This window comes from Solenopsis invicta, chromosome 9 (assembly GCF_016802725.1).
Source record: "Solenopsis invicta isolate M01_SB chromosome 9, UNIL_Sinv_3.0, whole genome shotgun sequence".
In the NCBI taxonomy this organism is placed as follows: domain Eukaryota; kingdom Metazoa; phylum Arthropoda; class Insecta; order Hymenoptera; family Formicidae; genus Solenopsis; species Solenopsis invicta.
In genome coordinates, this window is record NC_052672.1 from 6,993,938 (window position 1) to 7,012,467 (window position 18,530).

Sequence of the window (18,530 nt, forward strand, 5' to 3'; positions counted from 1 at the left end):
TATTGTAACATTTACAGTCGTATAGAAATAAAAAATCTACATCTAATTCGAAACAATCTGTAATGAGACGTAGAATAAACCTAGCTTTAAAGTTTTGGGATAATTAAGAGAACCACGTAGAAAATCATGATAAGCCTTACAATTAGATCGGTATTCCTTCTTTGAAAATCCAAAAAATTCTATATCCTTTAATAATTCGTAATGAGGCATACGTCGGCGAATTTTTACCGTATCTGTAAGAAGAACTATGCCCGTTCCGTAATAATTCGTAATAAAACAAAACAAGACTTACCACTTAGTAAATATTTTTACGTACTTTACGAAATTCTACATAATTCAACTGTCGTAATATTGCGTATTTTTTCGCATTTGCGCATTATTTCGCATTGAATTCGTCCTTATGCGTAAAAATTTTCCGTTAGCACGAATATTAGTTATTGGCATATTAGCATATAACGACAATTTACTAAACAAATCTAAATTCTATAAATAATAACTAGTCTTCATAATTTCGCTTAAAATAGTGATATTACACTTCTGAGGGAAAGGTGAATGCGAAATTAAATGTGACAATAAATGGGAAAAGCATCGATTAATTTGACGAGGAATACAGATTTTACACAGACATATATTTATGACTTGTTTACAATATCTTTACAAAAACTATCGTACATTCTTATTATTGATAATATAATAAATTTTCCATGTCCGACGATACATTAAGAGAATCATACTCTGGTTGACGTGTTTGATACATTTTATTTGGTAAATCAAAAATTGTATGAAAAAATGGCAATTTAAAATGTACTCTTCTGAAACGATAAGAGAGAGATTGATTGTGAATTGATCATGTCCTTGTGCAGAGGGTGCAATTTACGGAACATCGATGCCCTTGTGCAAAGCCCACTGCTTGTGCATGGCATTTACTTCCACGTTTCTTAGTGACGAGTCGACTAAGATGTCCTGATTTACATTTTCGCATCTAGACAAATCTTTGGAGAATCACTTGAGCTCGTCAAATTTCGGTGGCGAATAGCTGTGTTTTGTATTCCTGCATTAGACTGGATTGGAACATCCTTTCTAACCTTGCTAACTTTTAAACCTTATAGAATATTAAAAGAGTGTTTCTACTTTTAGTGTTTCTGAACAATGCGCTTTAAAATAACAGTCGATTTATCGAAGAAATATTTCGATACGAAAATATTGTTTAAAAAACTATTAACAAAATTCCATGGTATTGTGTTACTCCGCGTAATTCAAAGTGTGTATAGCTGAACATAAAGTTAAATGACAAAGAAGCACTCGAATGTACATTTATTCGAGTGATAATACGGTCAAGTATAAAAACAATGACGACGTATGAGGAATGAAGTGCATATATATGTTGGAAAAGTTTAAAAGTTCTGAAAAGTAAAAGTACTTTAGAACTATTGTTATTGTGTATTGGCACGTTAGCGCTATTAAAAACAGCGGGCTATTAATTGTATAATTCCATAAAAAATTATTTGACTTCGTTATTTAATAACGGGGATAATGGCGGTAAACATAATGTTTACAGCAGCCGTAGTACTCTCTTTTTTTCATTTTACTTTAAAAGTGTACGCTCATTTCATCAGCAAATTTAGGAACAGAAGACAAACCGACAGATTGCTTTACTTTCGACGTATTGGTGATTTCTTCAACGTCATCTTTTGTCCACTCATTTTGGTATAAACCAAATTTTACTAGAGCAGGATGTCGCTTTCAGGCAATGATCTTTTCGAACTTTTGTTGCAATCTTTCTGTTTGTTTCCTTTCCTTATTCAATTCATTGTATTGCTAGTTAGGATCATCTTTTCCGGATTAACCAAATCCCTGGAATGGTCCATCTGTTTTCCTATTTAAATTGTTACTCTCTCTTTTATATCGTTACCCTCTTTCCGATCTCTTAAATTCTCAATATGGCTTAGTTATCGACTCTTTTTAAAACATAAGTCGCGTAAATGAAACAAAAATATAGCGTAGTTGATCGCGTTTTTCCTGACTATATAAGTAAACAGTGACATTACGTTGCAGATTAATTTTTTTGTATATCTTGCAATCGTTTGCGAATAGCTTGATACACGTTTTTCTTCATAACAAAAATAATGAAAATCAATAAACCTTCAAGAGAATCTAAGACTAAAATGAGGTAAAGAAACACCTTTACGTTATTATTAGAACCTAAATATTTGCCGAGGAAGTAGTTCACTGTCTCGAATATCCATTGCATTCCCATAACGATGAACAGTTTGGCGAACATGATAAATCTGTTGAAAAACAATATAAATACAATTGATTAAAAAATAATATGAACACAATCCGTCTATAAAATAAAATTGGAAATATTAACAAAACGATACGTAAAGATATCACTCATAAATACAGATAAAACAGTTATAAAATTAGATAAAAATTGTTCTATTATTACAATGTATTTAAGATTCCTTAGACATTTGCTATAATACCAAAATAATTGTGTATAAAGGGTTCGTCATTTATTGGAAATTAGTAGCAATAGTTATTTATTTGTATGTACGGAGTAAACATCGATTGACAGTAACAAAATATTAATATTACAATAAATATAATATCAATAATATTTATTCTTGTTTATGCAATGTCATAGTAAAGAAAATCAGAGCCTAAGACGAGCAATTTATAAATTAAATATCACTTTTATTCTTATTTTTATTTACGTTACAAGAACTGAACAGTTTTCGATTCACCGAATCTTTATCAATCGCAGCTAATTTATCATATCACTTCATGTCGTTACAGTAGATTTTTAATCCGTTATTTTATTGTACTAATGCCTTGTTCATTTCCTGAAGCTATAGGCTGAAGCTGTACAGTATAGAGTAAGGTGGCCGATACCGCACCGGCTTCTACTAAATTGTACCTACAAATTCAATCATAGTACCTGTACACTTTTTGTGGGAGCATTTGGGAACTACATGACATTATCATTATCTTTCATTCATCTCAATATGTTAAGAATAATAGAAATTTTGATGTTAATATGAATAGTAAAATCGTAAATTCGCTGCTATTTTTCAACACATTTCATAGCTTAAATGCAAAAGAGGTAAAATAAATAATCTGAATTTTTATAATTTGCAATAATCACAATATTATTAAAATTAGATTAACAAAGTTCAAATAACTTTATGTTCTTATTTGTAAATCAAATAAATAAAGTTTTACAAAATACTTTAGTTTCCTAAATCGCACCATGTCTTAATTTCCTAATATAAGACTCAAGACCGTGAAATTGTCAATACAATGGAAATTAAGGCAGCGAATATGAACCTTGTATACGCCGCATTACTTTCCGTCAGTTTTCTAAATCATACTATTGCTTTGATCGTGGTTATACATATAAACTTAAATATAATAATCATGCAGAACGTACATTGTAACAATATTGCCGTAATGTAGCAAAGTTGTTGCAATATAAATGAAAAGTTATCGAAATGATGACATGTATGGAAATTACATTTATCTTTACGATATTTATCTCCAATATTAATAAAATTATGCTTATTTAACGTATTTTTGTTCGAGAATAATGAATCTAGTAGAAAAAGTGTCGCTTTAACCCATGAAGAGTAATATTAACGTGTGGCGCGATTTAAGAGATTGCCTAAATAGCACTATTTAAAGGCTTCTTAAAAATTGTCATTTAAGAATTTATGACAATACATAAAATTCTACAAAAAATAAGTATGAAAAGAGAACTGCTGTACTTTATTATGACGTAAGAAAATTAAACATATTCCTGTAAATTTCTGAGTTATAAGCCTTTAAGTGGTGCAATTTTAGCAACCTTATCCTATTATTATTACAATACAATTATGGGAATAACTTAACCGATGTGTTATCGTGCTTAGAAAAAGTATAGTGTAATAAAAAGAGTGATTTTGTGTCCCGCGTAATCAATCGTTATATAGAGCAAAATATTCACACAGATAGGAGAAAATTGTTCGGCAAGTTTCGATTCAAAAGACCCCCACAATTTCGAGATATCGCAAGAAATGTTATTTTTTTTTAATACCTTTTTTCTCCGCTAAACTTAAATCAACCTTAACAAAAAAAATTCATAATTATAAAGAATATTCTCAAAACACTCTCCTTATTACGATATACCCTTTGTTAATTAATTATTAATGTTTTCCTATTAAATTTGTCACGATGCCATGTTCATCTCTTTTTGATGTAGACATTTGTCATAGTAATATGATTTTCATTAAAATGCTGTAATTATTTATCGAATCGTGAAGTTATTGTAAATTTACTCGAAATTATAATTTAAAATAGAAGATTCCTGAATCTCTTTTAAAGATATGGTCAATTATATTCATCGTTATTCCTGCAATTCTTAAAAAATGATGTAAAAGTGAAAATAATTTAAGTATTATATAACTTGCTCATCTTAGGCCTTAATTTATTTTATGTATGTTAATGTTATAATTTTACATTTAACAATATTAATGTATCAACATAAATGACGATAACAGTTATACCAGCTAAAAGCAGATCTTCATGGTCAATAATTTTTTAGATTAATTTACAAACATTTGCAAGATTTTTAAAACACATCGTATACTCGCCAGATTAAAAACATCTTATTAGGCAGAACCCAAAATGGAATATCTTTAAAATTAAATCATTAATTAATTTAATAATTTTAATACTTACAAACATTTTTACTATCCCTTCTCTCTCATTCCAAAAAACATAGAAATTTATTGCGAAAAATATTACCTCGACCAAAATTTGTACTTGAATTCTTCAGCATCCCGTCCATCGAATGTCTTAATCCTATTTCCATCAACACAGATTAACTCTAATCTCAGTTTAAATTAAACTCTTTATTTTTCTTGAGTTTTAAGGATTGGAAAAAGGTAAAGAGTAAATTAAACTAAAATCAGAGTTGATCTATATTAATGGAAATGAGCATTATTCAGTTTGATTACCAAGGCACTTGATAATATTTCTTGCAATAACCCATGATGTAAAATGAGCGTCAATTTTTAGCTAATATATACTAATATATAAATAATATCTTAATGTGACTTAATACGATCCTAATATGATGTATCACCACATTTAAGTAACGAGAACAAGAATATAAAATTATTTCACTCTCAACAAGTATATGTGATATAAAATATTGTATCGTTTTGTTATAGTTTTATAATTGAGTGCAAAATTATAACATTGAAAGTTAATGTTTATTGGCATACATAAATAACTATCGTGATTAACTTTCTCTGAATGAAGAACTCTTGATAAAAAAACTGAAGTTTAGAAATTAGAAGTTTAGTTTACGTTTGCTATGATGAATAATCAGTTAGCTAATTATGCTTTGAAAAGTAACCATTACTTATATCTGCTTACCTAGTAAATATTATTTCGCAATTAATAAAACCAAAGAAATCATTTTATTAAGTGCGAAATGATATTTAGTATGTAGCTAGGACTAAGTAATTGTTATTTTTACACAGTATAGTTATCTAACTGATTATTTATATAATAATAAAAATCAATAGTACAAACTAATTTTTGGAACATACACTATTTTATTGTCATTTTTCTTGTGTTTTAGTTTTAAGTAGAAACAATTCTTGCATTTTTGCGTAGGTTGCAGAACTATAAATATGATGAAAATAATAAAATTAACATAATAGGTCCTAAAATATGCGTTTAAAATTTACTTTAACTACAAATATTTTAAACTTTGTTTTTTAGTTTACATTTACTTCCAAAAATGAAAAGAAGATCGATGTTTTAAGACTCAGAAGCACTCACCTGTTCTTAATGGAATCAAATTGTTTGCTTCCGGGATCGGTATTTATATTTTTTATATCCGCTTTTACTGTATTGTAATATTTTGCTGTGAGAATGAAAAACACCACGTTGGATATTGTCACAATCGTCTCCGGCCCATAAGCGAAAATTAAATCGCTGTAGTTATTCCAATTGTCTCTATCTTTTAATTAAAATCATAATAAAATTTAATTATTCTATTTTAAAATTATTACGCTATACATAGAAAATTGTAACATGAAAACAAAAATATTGTTCTTCTGGAGAAGGGGGTGTAGCAGGACAAAGATGGGAATTTTGAGTCCCGTGCCCAATGAATCGTTATACGGAGAAAAATATCTACTCAGATAAAAGAAAATTTTGTGCCAAGTTTCATTTCAAAAGAGCTACACAATTTCGAGATATTGCAAGAAATGTGATTTTTCATCAACATTTTCTTTCTCTGTTAAATCTAAATTAAACCTTACAAAAAAATTCATAATTATAAAGGGTACCATGTTCACATAAGTTTAAATTTTGTTGTCGTTCTTTGTTGAAAATTCTTATCGCGAGAAATGGTTTCTATATGACTTGTTTTTTTCAATCGCTCAGTCAAATTAATTAAATATGTTGATGATACATAATATCATCTCTGCCTCAGTAGTCGAGTTGGCTAAGATACCCGTACGTAGGGAGGAGAGGGTTAATATTTGATGCTAGTGAGCAACGTGTATTATTAAATTAATTTTAATTGAATAATAAATGTGTTGGGGTGTACGGGTACCCGAAACTTGAGCTATCCGAAATCGAGCCGTAACTTTCGGACACGATCTCGAAAAAAATTTCCGACCCGACCCGAACCCGAAATCTCGGGTACCCGCGCACCCCTATAACTGTGATATTATTATTGACTCTTGTTCGATTACAGCTGCATTACGATCAAAAGTAACGGCGCATGTTTGTGTTGAATCTGAGAAAGTATATAATCACACGATTAAATACGAAAGCATCAAGATCCAGCTATGACCGCGAAGGCGTTCTTATTTAGATTTGTATAAAAATGTTTATATAAATCCGTGGTTAATTAATTTATATTTAACTGTTCTGGTTTATTGCATGATGGCGATGTCTTTGGTTAGTAACAGAATGAACGAACATTATAAACCGCAGTACTTCAATAGATTAAAATAAGATAAAACTGTTCATTCTTAACTAGATCTATGTCTTGAAATTATTATTTGTAATTATCGTTTAAAATTTTACCTAGCAAATTAAAATAAATATTATTTAAAGTTCAATTATTATTTTTTGAAATATTATCCAGGATATTAAAAAAAAATAAATAAATAAAAAAACTGTGTTAAAATTTATCGTCAAACGTTACAACAATATAATAAGATTGACATTAAAATTATAAAAAAACTAAAATTGAGATTAAAATAGAAACACAAAGAATTATGTATGCATTTTAACGAAAATTCTATAAATTTAAATAGCACTGAGGATGACCCAATTCAATTTAATTATCCATCGTTTAGAATATTCTTAGATTACCTTTTTCCTGCGTCTAAAAACTTTAGAGATATTATTACAGATGCCGTAACGTACACTGTATCCATATTATACCCTTGTTTTCTATATTTAATTTTATATGTCGTCTAAAAAATTTAATTACAGAAATTGAACAAATATTTGAAATATTTATAGTTGAAAACTATAACGTTTAATATTTTCAACTTCTATTAAAAATAATTTTCCAAAATATTCTAGGATATATTGTTAAATATAATAAATGTAATTATCACGTTTTTATTTAAAATTATTTGCTGAATATAAAACATATTAATTAATGTCTCTTATAGTTAAATACATTTATAATTATATTTTATATTGAGGAGCAATGATATAGGACAGGCAATACAGTTACTCGAGATGGTTTTTAATTATTGGATTGTGGTACGATGATAGACAGAAAATTTTACGTTTGTCTTCTCGCGATATGATAAAGTTTGAATACTACATAAATTTTCTGACTGTAATTCACCTGGTATTAATTCTCAACTCTATCTAATTACTATATCTATCTATTTGCTGCGTAAATTATTGTATCGAAGAAATATTCAACACTGCGCAGACAAGTCAGCTTTCGTTACAAGAAGTCGGTAATATTTCCAAGAACTCTGTTATTAGTATTATATGACTTACGTTATATCATCTTTCAGAAAATTATTATCGATTAATACTCACATGCTAACGCACATCCGATATTGCCAATTTCGGGTGCCAGATATTCTGGCAGGAAATCCGTGTTATCGGCAACGATAATGAGGATTGACAACAGTAAAGGGATGCCCCACCCATGTAAACAGTACAACAGCAACCGTTTCGTATTTTTGCGGTCCTTTATATTCATATTCTCACGCACAGATCTGTGGAGAAGGTAAATTAACATTAACTCATTAGATCCTATTGAGTCAGGATTGTGTCTATGTAAATGTTGAAATGTTGCTTTAAATCACAGCATGCGTTATTATTAGATTGGTAGCAATCGAATTCGCATTTCTTGACAAGTTGATGCCTTTATGATACAACAATTTACCATCAATTTGTCGACAGTTTAGATTGAAGTCTGAAATCTCCATCATTGATACTGATTCAAAATGCATATGTGTCTTTATATAGTCATCTTTTTATCGGATTACGTGTATAAGAATAAGACATGTTTCGATCGAAACTTGATGAAATGTTGCGAGCGTTTGCGTGCGATACAAATATGTGGTCAATTTCTATAAAAGTGACACTATTATAAAGATGAAATTGCAAACGAGGAAGATCAGGAAAGATTTCATACATTTTTTGGAAAAAATACATTTATGTTGGAATAAATTTAAGATATTTATTTTTAAGTAAATACCACTTGGGTTAGGAATAGGAAGATTTTTCAATGAGAATAAAGAAATAGAATCACTTAGGTTTTGTATAGTAATTAAAGAGAGTACCACATGGATCAGGACAGGAAATTTTTTGAATGAAGATACAAAGATGGCATCACTTGGATTTCGTAAATAGAATAAAGATTTATGGGATACACCCACACACTAGGCGCCTTTTTTAAATTTTTTTTTGAATAGGTAATTTTGTACTGATATTACGCGTTTTGTAGTGTATGACTTACCCGAATGTTCGCCATATGTCGAAGCACAAGACGTTAAGCCAGAAAAATACCGCATGAAAAGAGAAAAACCCGATGTAAGCTAGAAAAATATTTTTTACGTTTTTTTAACGTTATTCGTATACGAATATTTCCTAAGATGTTTGTATACAAACCTAAAACTTTGCACGATGTTTTTTGTGGCGTATGTCCAACATTGCGGTACCAATTGGTGATGAATGCGCAGATGGTAGTCAGCAAGATACTGCTCACATAACATATAACCGTTTTTCCATGAATATTTTGCAGATTCGGTAAGTACCCGTACACTAGCAACGTCATCAACAGAAATATACATTTGACGACCAATATGGCGAACCACCAGTCAGCGCTAAACAAAAAATGAATTTTAAGTTTCATAATTTGTAGGATATACAAATCTGACATATTTATCTAATGCTCGAAAATTGATCTGACATTATTTTCATCAATTTCCCATACATTAATAATGCTTCTTCTTATTCCGCGTATATATATAACTAAAATATTTGCAGTTTTTTAATACGTGAATACTTTTTAATTATGTGCTGCTCGACATGTTACTACAGGTTTTGATTATTTGATATCGTACAATTAAAACAAACTAATAATGTGTCGAATTCAATCAAACCCAAAAAACTTTGCAATAGCAGAGATAAGAGTCTGAACGCATAGTAATACACTAGCATCGTTAATAAAATGCTAATTTAATGCATTGAATTTTAATTAATTACTAGGAAATCAATACAAATTCACTTTTCCGGAACAAATTTAAGATATAACAAGGTATTGGCAAATCTCATATTAGTACAATCTCTCTATTCGGTCATGCATGTTTACAAATATAAAAATGAGTGAAAACAGTAATAGAATAGTAGCTGGAAATGTATACGAACAATATATATATATATATATATATATATATAGTTATCACATAATACATTTTATAATTGAAGATTATAATATAGTTGGAGACTGTAATAGAAATAATATACTTTTTATGAGTCTCAGCAATCAGGTATTTGGGACAGACGAACAATTTAAAACGAGAAGAGTTGTAGTCGGCATAGCTATGATAGAATTCGAAGCAATGCATGTCGTTTGTATCATAATTATTGATAAAAACATGTCCATTTGACGTCAGTAACACATCTTTCTCCCAATCATTTAAATCGTAAGGGTACACTAAGTCACACTGTGGCTTCTGAATCAAAATCCCGTGGCCTAAAAAATAAATAGAAGTAAATTAATTCCGTTTCTCTCTGTGGATAGAATTAACGTTGACAATTGTCAACTATTATCAATTAGTAATCACAGATAAACAATGTAATAAAGATAAAAATATAAATTTTTATTAGAAAGTAATAGAAGTGTTTAAATACCATTAGGGTTACAATATTTGGGGATTTTACTCTAAATTTACATTTTGTTATTATCAAGAGAAACTATTAGACAGAACACAAAATAATTTTTGTAAGAAGAAAATGTAAGTATCTGTACTATTTGCATTTTCCCAGAAATTCTCCCGTAATGTAATAAAAAATTTGAGGAAATCATTCAGTTTGGTAACTCTGATTAGTAATACTTTTGTTCGTGTCGAAAGTGAACGAATTCGTTTGATCTACGGCGTTCACAAAAGCATTGTAAAATTCTCCCACTTCATTGGTAAAACGGAGGTAGCTAATGCAACCGTCTTCATAAAAATATCTATCTTCGGGACAGCACTTTCTGATACAAGCGTTTGTGTCGCAGAATTGCGGATCCCTACAGATACGGACTACCAAGTTTCGTTTAACTGCAAAATCCGGCGTCATCTCGAGACAAGCGTTATCTTCAGTAACTGGTTCCTCTTTGACATTATTTTTCAACACTGGTATCATCACCTGTTAAGTTATTTGAATCATTTACATAATGTTGTTTTAATTCTTATCGACATATCCAGAAGGTTTCTATTTCAGAAGATATAAAAGCTTTTATAAATTATCCTACATAGCAATATGTCTATTTTACTACTGGTATATTGCATGCAATCATAACATTTACTGCTTTCAGAATTATGATTATGACAACTAAGTTCGCATTTGTTGCTAAATTGATACCTTTATTACGTGACAACTTTAAGTAACAATTGGCATTTTTAAAACCATCATCATCAAAATTTCTGCTATTCGAAAGATGCCACAAACATTTGTAAGATTACACTGTACTATTCACGCGAGATAATATGATGCTGTTTTCTAACTGGCAATATATACATTTAATTTACAATTGAAACTAAATCATGTTTTGTATATAACACATTAAAGACAAGATAGGCTTGTGTACGGTTTTAACTAGTCTCAGCAGGAATTGTGGTTGAAAATATATTTTTCGATTTTGAAGAATATATCTGAGTCTTTTGAACAATGTCGTTACTTTCAAACACATATCTTAGGTTGGCTTAGAATGAATAATATCACAAAATTAATGAATTCAGAATCCAATCTTTATTACTAATGTTAGCATCTTTTAAGAACTCCTATCTCAGGAAGAGTGAAAAATGTACATAATATACATTGGTACCACTAAACATGTAATTAGCTTTTGATTACATGATCTTCTCCCCTTAAATACGTACGTTAAGAAAAGCAAATATTCAAATACGAAGCTTTTTTTTCAAGATTTTATAAAAAAAATGGACAAAAATTCCCTTTACTCGCATATTAAAGTTCGTCAAATGAATGCCACTTTGTTGTACGGCAGTGATCAAAGCAAATGGATATGCCACTAAACATTGTAAGATAGAACATTAATATGTCTATAATATAAGCAATTTTAGTTATAAATACTGGCTAAAATTAATAATTTATATGTTAATAAAATACTTATGGTGATTTGAAATTCAATGTGGTTACGAAATACTTATGTACAAGCAACAAGTTTTAATACTTTAGTCAATTACAAGTATTTATTTTTGTGTCTTTGGTAAGATAATTTTTTGGATATATAGTAAAAATGAAACAATATCGCTAAAAATATTTGTGTCAAAATATTAATAGAGGCTATTGTGTAATTCGGAAATCATATTTGTGTCAATATACATTCTGTTCATACATAAAAGTGAAAAAACAAAACATTAAAATCAATACTATACAATAAAATTTTGCGTAAAACTTAAATTTTGTTTTCTTCAATTACTCATTGTTAATAAAACTAAAAAAATAAACGAATAATTCGACCTATAATGTACAATACAAATTAAATAAACTAAGCCTTCTTATCTACGGTCGTATCTTGATCTTCGTGCTATTTTTGTTTATGTGAATTTATATACATATTCAAACTTAGCAAAACTGTGCGCTGATATTAAACTTTTATACAGTTTTTTCGGGGGCAAATAGATTTAATATATAGATAGATCCAAGTACGCATCAATTATTATTATATTAAATTTAATTTAATAAATTACGTGATATTACTCTTTCTTATTTAGCTTAGGACTTTATTAGGGCTGAAGAGTAATTAGCGCACAGTTTCGCTAAGTTTGAATGTGTTTATAAATTCAGATAAGCAAAAATAGCAAGATCTAGCTATGACCGTAGAAGGTTTGGTTTATTTAATTTGTAAAAAAATTAAATTTTCAGAATACTAAAAATAATAATTAATACGCAATTGCTACGAAAATTATCTTACAATTAGAAGTTCTACTTTCTTGCTTACCATATATGTATTGTTCCGTAGAAAGATATCGTTTTCGTTAATTTCATAGTTAACGATCGGTCCTTTACACTTAGGTGGACCTTGGGTGAGTATCACTGTACTTTCTGCGTCAGTCAATTTATTTAACAAAAATGCTCCTAGACTCTGTGATTCATTTAATCGGGTCACACATGTCTTTGTGCCGCTGTCGAATATTGTATCGCCAAAGCAACATTTTCTGGTGTGTAAGAGCTGCAGAAAGGATGTATTAATTGCTTTCACTTGTTGGTCCTTGTTTGATTGACAGTAACGAATTATTATTATGGGTTTTTTTGCCCCGGACTTGTAAGCATATTCAATGCAAGCGGGCACCTACAAACAATTTGTTAAGTTGTTAAACAGGAGTCACTCGCTTATAACATCGTTTAAATAATTGTTGTTAAATAACATTTTACTTCACTTATATGATTAGAATAGTATGCCAAGTGTGGATATTGTTATTTTTCTTTTAAATGATATAAATACATACATTAGCAAATCAAAAAAGCATTTCTTGTATTTCCTAGGTTTCTCTTCATACTTCTTTATTATTCTCTTTATACTTCTTATAAAACTTGATTACTATTTTGTCAATCATGACATTGCGACCATAAAGTTAAAGATAAACAAGATCAATTTAATTTCAATTTACCTCTAAGTTAGCGATAGATTCAAAATTTTTGAGTATCATTATCACAAGATCCTCAGATTCGTTGCACTGAGGAATTCCTTGGAATTCTCTGGTAATGTTCCAATAGTGAACCTCTATCGCGAATAGCGGTATTGATTCACAGTTGGTGAAACTGTTTACAAAAATCTGTCCTGGTGGGCAACATTTCATCAGTTGCCACTCGGATGATTCTTTTATTAAAGATAATAGCAGGCCGAGCAAAGCAAACCTTATCATAGACATAGTTGTGTAAAACTGTAATTATTCGTTTATTTAATACAAAGTATATATCTCTGTACTATTATCGCCTTTTTGAAGTCAACGTCACGTTCTTAATTGATACTTCCAGATTATTATTTTGATTAATTTAAAGTTACATTTCAAAGCTGCTGCTCTTTGTACTTTAAACCTGTTTTTTTCTACGTACACTTCATTTTAATAAAAACATAATTCACTTGTCTACAAATAATACATGCAGCGTTTTTCACTCTTCTTCAAAAAGAACTTCTTCAGACTTTCCTGTTGAATTATTATTTTAAGTCGTATTTAAACGAATTTCTTTAATTGCTTAAGTTTTAAACCGTCATTTCACATCGATTTGCAAGTTTTATGCACAACAATATTGATGCCTTCCTGCACTTAATTTTATTTCTGTGTGTTTCGATTCTTCTTTCGTTTACTACTCCGGGCAGAAATAGTTGCTATCTGTTTAATAATAACTTGAATTATTATGTTTTTATTGAAATCATTCCGAGCATAAATTTATGTTTGTACCATTTTAAATTAGGTTATACAATACTTGATATAAAATTATTATTTTGTAATAAGTGATTATTAAAATTTTAAACCAAGAACAATATTTATCTTCAATATTTCTTTTTATTTTCTAAGCAAAGATATTATATTCTTATATATTTATAAATTAGAACGTTTCTATAAATTAAATTTTTATGTATATCTTTCTATCTAAATGTATTACTTATTTTGTTTATCAACAAAAAATTGAGAAAAACATTTATTTAACGTATTGCAATGAAAGTAACAGAATAAATAATTAACTTACTTGTTTGAAAAATTGCGATCCTCACTCAGTTCTCTCTTTATTCACCAATTTTCTTGTCTTCCTGAAGTGATATTACGTTGCAGCGAGTTATCTGTGTATTCAGTCGAATACTCATTTCCTTTGTATGTGTCTCTGTAATTAATCAACGACTTGTCTTAGTAATTTTATAACATTGCCCAGTCTGAGAATACGTTGCTTTTAATGAAATTATTCCGCGACATTCGTCGACATTATTTACACATGTTCCTCGATGTGACACAATCGAATAGATTAGCGTGGAAAAGCGAGTTGAGAGCTCTCTTAGGGGTGTGTTCGGAGAGATGTTATTAGTGTTATTTGCATTAGTCTTTTTTTGTTAACATCTAATGAATGATAAAGATAGAAAACACAAATAGCGCTAATAGTGGTCTCTTCAAACGCACTTTTTATTTCAACGCCTCAGCATAACATCAGCTGATGGTATGCTGAAAATCTGTCCCTCCCCTCCTCATCTATTTTGCAAAATTAAAAAAAGAACGTAATTATGTAGTTATAAGTTATTTATAACCTTTCGAATGCTGCAAAATTTTTATCTCGTGAATTAAAATTTAATTTTTTTTTGCATGAAGTTGAATGAATATTTATTTAATCCCTTCCGTAAATAGAAAGTAAAGAAATTGATAAAGTTTTAAGACAAAATTAAAAATTATTTAATAGCACTTAAGTCAATATAATTTCAATTTTTAAATCCATTTTTTTATTTGGGAACAAATTTTGAATTAATAATTAATATTCAAAAATAAAAAATGCGCTAATTTGCAATAAGTTTATTATTCTATGTTTATTTATGATTCTATGCATATATTGCGTTTTTTAAAACTGCAATTGTTTTCCAGAAATACTATTCTATACTTCTTTCATGTTTACCCTGTATCTTTAAAAGAGAACTATATTTAAAATATAAGCAATGACAACATCAAAAGTACAGCACGCGAGGGAGGGATTGTATCATAGTCAGAAAAACTCAATGGAAATCAGTAGATCGATTTTAAATCATTAAGCATAGTTAATAATACAGAATAAAATTAATGGTTTGTCTGCAGAACTAGTTTTAATACCGAATTTGACAGAAAAAAATTTTATAAGATACAATTAATTTTAATTTTTTTAATTTTAATATGCTATTTTACTTTGGTATATTAGAAAGTTGAAACTGATTAAAGTTACGGTTGAATACCATCGCATTATACGACGTATCCTTTAATAAAAACGTAAAACGCTAGTTACTAGTGGCGAGGCTCACGATGATTAGTGAGGATTAAAATATTACGTTGGTTAGTAAGTGTTAAGATGAAAAAGCTAACTTTCAAAAATTGACGCAGTTTTCAACGTATAAAAACGTTTTATGAGAGCTTACAACGTTTTTTCTTATCTTTTTCAGTGACCTAATAGTATTGGGCTCAGAGAATTAAATTAAACATATGAAATAGTACAAATAAAGAGCCAATACTGGTTGGTCTACATGCATTTAATTTAATTTGTTTTACATATTTAAAGTTCCATTTTTGTAATTTTTTCGGAAACAACTACATGAATAAGAAAATATTACCGGTATACTGTTGAAGAACTGCTGTACATCAGTATCTTGTTCGTATTCTTGTGATTTTTTTTTTTTTTTTTTTTTTTTAATATAAGGAAAGAGACATCACAATAATTTTTTTTGTGTGGAAGAGATATTACACTGAATAAACGTTTAATTGTTAAACGTTAAATAGTTACGTTTAGGCCTTCTAATAAATACATTAGTACCTGTTATGAGGATGGATTAAGATCCCCACTGTGGTTTGGCGTCATTAAGAGTTTATTTTATCACTTTCGAATTGTTACTTTATGATTATAAATGTTTATGATTTTCACTTGAACGACACTGGTACTCAGTAACTCGATCTAACCTAGGTGTGTAGTCACCCTGAGTCGCGAGGTATATTGAGAAGTCTCGGACACTACCGTGGTTTCGAACGGAATGAGAGAAGGAAAGCTTCCGCTAATCTCATTTATATTCTCGGGTTTTCCGTGTTCTGTCTAGATTGGTCTCCATTTCAAAATCTTTGCCTCTATTGGACAACGTGGATCGTCAAATCCCAAGCGTCGCAAAATAATTGAGACATCGAGACGGACGGTTGTAACGAGCTCAGGAGGAGACACTGATATTTTTTTAATGAGTCGTTTATAATTTGTTTTACACGATTGCAACATTGACACCGCGAAGTCCGAGACTTTCTCTTTTTTTTTGTGTGCATGCACTTGACCATCTACCATGCCGTCCGAATGCGCATGTATGCATTCGCTTGTGTGCATGTGTGTATTATGTATATTGTGCACGACGTATCACAAGTGTGGACCGTACGTAACAGTATCTGTTTATACATTACGAAACTTATTTAGTCTGAACAGTTTGTAAACATTTATTAAACGTGACCTTCCTGATAAACGACTTTTTATGCTTGATTTAAAAGAGAAAATAGTAAAGAATCGAATCTGTTTAAACGTGCGCGAGACAGCCTTGGATAAAATAATCATTCTAAACGAGAAATCTTATAACGATGTTCAGAAATCGATGATTGTTTATGTGATATGATGTCGTGACTGTGTTATGATTATAATATTGTAGTCGATACGAATAAAATTTGATTTCGTGATTGAAAGGATCTTATGGTGCACATAAGGTTTTAAATTCTAATCGTTACCTCGTATGCAATATTACCGTTTAGAAATGAAAGGATTAAAATGTCTTGTGAAATATTGCTATAGAAATGTTTTTAAAACTTTGCTATAATATGCAACGGAAATGTTTCTGAAATTTATTATAGGCAAAAAATTTTTTAATTGGGTTTATAAAAATTGGGCAAATTTTGTTTAGATACGTCAACCAAGTAGAAAATATACAAGCAGGAAATTTGTCTATTTGTCTATTTTTCTTATTGCTTTTGTAGACTATTCGAGCGGAAATTTTTGAAATGCATCCGCAATGTGTGCTAACAATAAGTTTATGTAGTTGAAGTATCTACAAACTTGTTCAGCAAGAACGTTACGCAATAAAATTATTGTGTGACATTCTTGCATAACAGGTTTATACGTACTTCTACTACATAAACTTAGCACACATTGCAACGGCATTTAGAAAATTTTTGTTATTTATTTTCTTTTATATGTATACATCTATAAATAAATAATGCATTATTTTATTAAGTATTTCAGAAAACGTATTTGCATTTATTATGTTAACCAATTGGTTAATATAATTTAACAAAAGGTTGCAACACTTCTTTTTCGATGGTTTTTGTAATGTAGACTTGCTCATCGATCGGCGAACGTAATTGGTTGGATCCATTGGCAAGAACAAATTACGTTCGCCGTTGGATGAGCCAATCTACATTACAACAACCATTGAAGAAAATGTGTTGCAACCTTTTATCTACTAACTGTACACATATAAAGAAATTGATTGGTCCATTAGCACATGCATAAGAACATAAACCAATTAATTTCTTTATGCATATAATTATGCATCTATGCAAATTTGTCTAAATAGGACCTAAGACTTGAAAAACACTGGCGCAGTACTGTTGTTTGGTACTTTGAGTCGAATTGAGCAGTTAAAGTAGACATATAGTACTTTATTTTGAGTTGTGAAGTAATTTCTGAGATTTCAAATTCTTGAATGGGATTGATTATCGATAATTATTTAAAATTAAGATATCACCATGTGTAAGCATACTTTTTCTTATAGGAAACGACGCCAACTTCATTATATTCATTCTACTTTCTTTCCGAAAAAAATTGAAATACCTAAATGAATAATAATAAATTGCAAACATTATTCCGTTTGCACGTACTCAAAGATGTGGATTAAGATTTTGTACGAAAAATTATATCTTTAAACCCTTCAACCGCAATAAATTTTAAAATCCAAAAAATTTTTAAAAAACGGGTGGCTTATTTTGTCGACAAATGCCCTAAGTTTTAGATACGATGTCCAATTTCTTATGTAGTAATCTTTAGATTTTTTATAAAAATGACAC

The 18,530-nt window shown here is 29.4% G+C and overlaps 1 protein-coding gene across 4 annotated transcripts; it reads right to left on the reverse strand.

Moving 5' to 3' along the window:
- Positions 1-272: 272 nt before the first annotated feature.
- LOC105203498 (G-protein coupled receptor Mth) lies at positions 273-17,665 on the reverse strand. 4 transcript variants are annotated; one of them, XR_005575584.1, is made up of 12 exons: positions 16,258-17,665; positions 14,470-14,601; positions 13,389-14,111; positions 12,719-13,069; positions 10,605-10,902; positions 10,015-10,243; positions 9,157-9,371; positions 9,005-9,083; positions 8,077-8,258; positions 5,833-6,013; positions 4,786-5,028; positions 2,180-2,288 (listed from the first exon to the last, which is right to left on the reverse strand). XR_005575584.1 is itself a non-coding variant. In XM_039453709.1 (11 exons), the coding sequence occupies exons 3-11, from the start codon at positions 13,647-13,649 to the stop codon at positions 2,057-2,059; spliced, it is 2,028 nt and encodes a 675-aa protein (XP_039309643.1). In that variant the 5' UTR covers positions 13,650-14,111; positions 14,470-14,601; positions 16,401-17,259; the 3' UTR covers positions 273-2,056. The 4 variants fall into 4 exon arrangements, 3 of the variants coding, with proteins under 3 accessions (XP_039309643.1, XP_011170599.2, XP_011170601.2); XM_039453709.1 differs by lacking the exon at positions 4,786-5,028 and having other exon boundaries at positions 273-2,288; positions 16,401-17,259; XM_011172297.3 differs by lacking the exon at positions 4,786-5,028 and having other exon boundaries at positions 273-2,288; positions 16,258-17,259.
- Between the last annotated feature and the right edge of the window lie 865 nt (positions 17,666-18,530).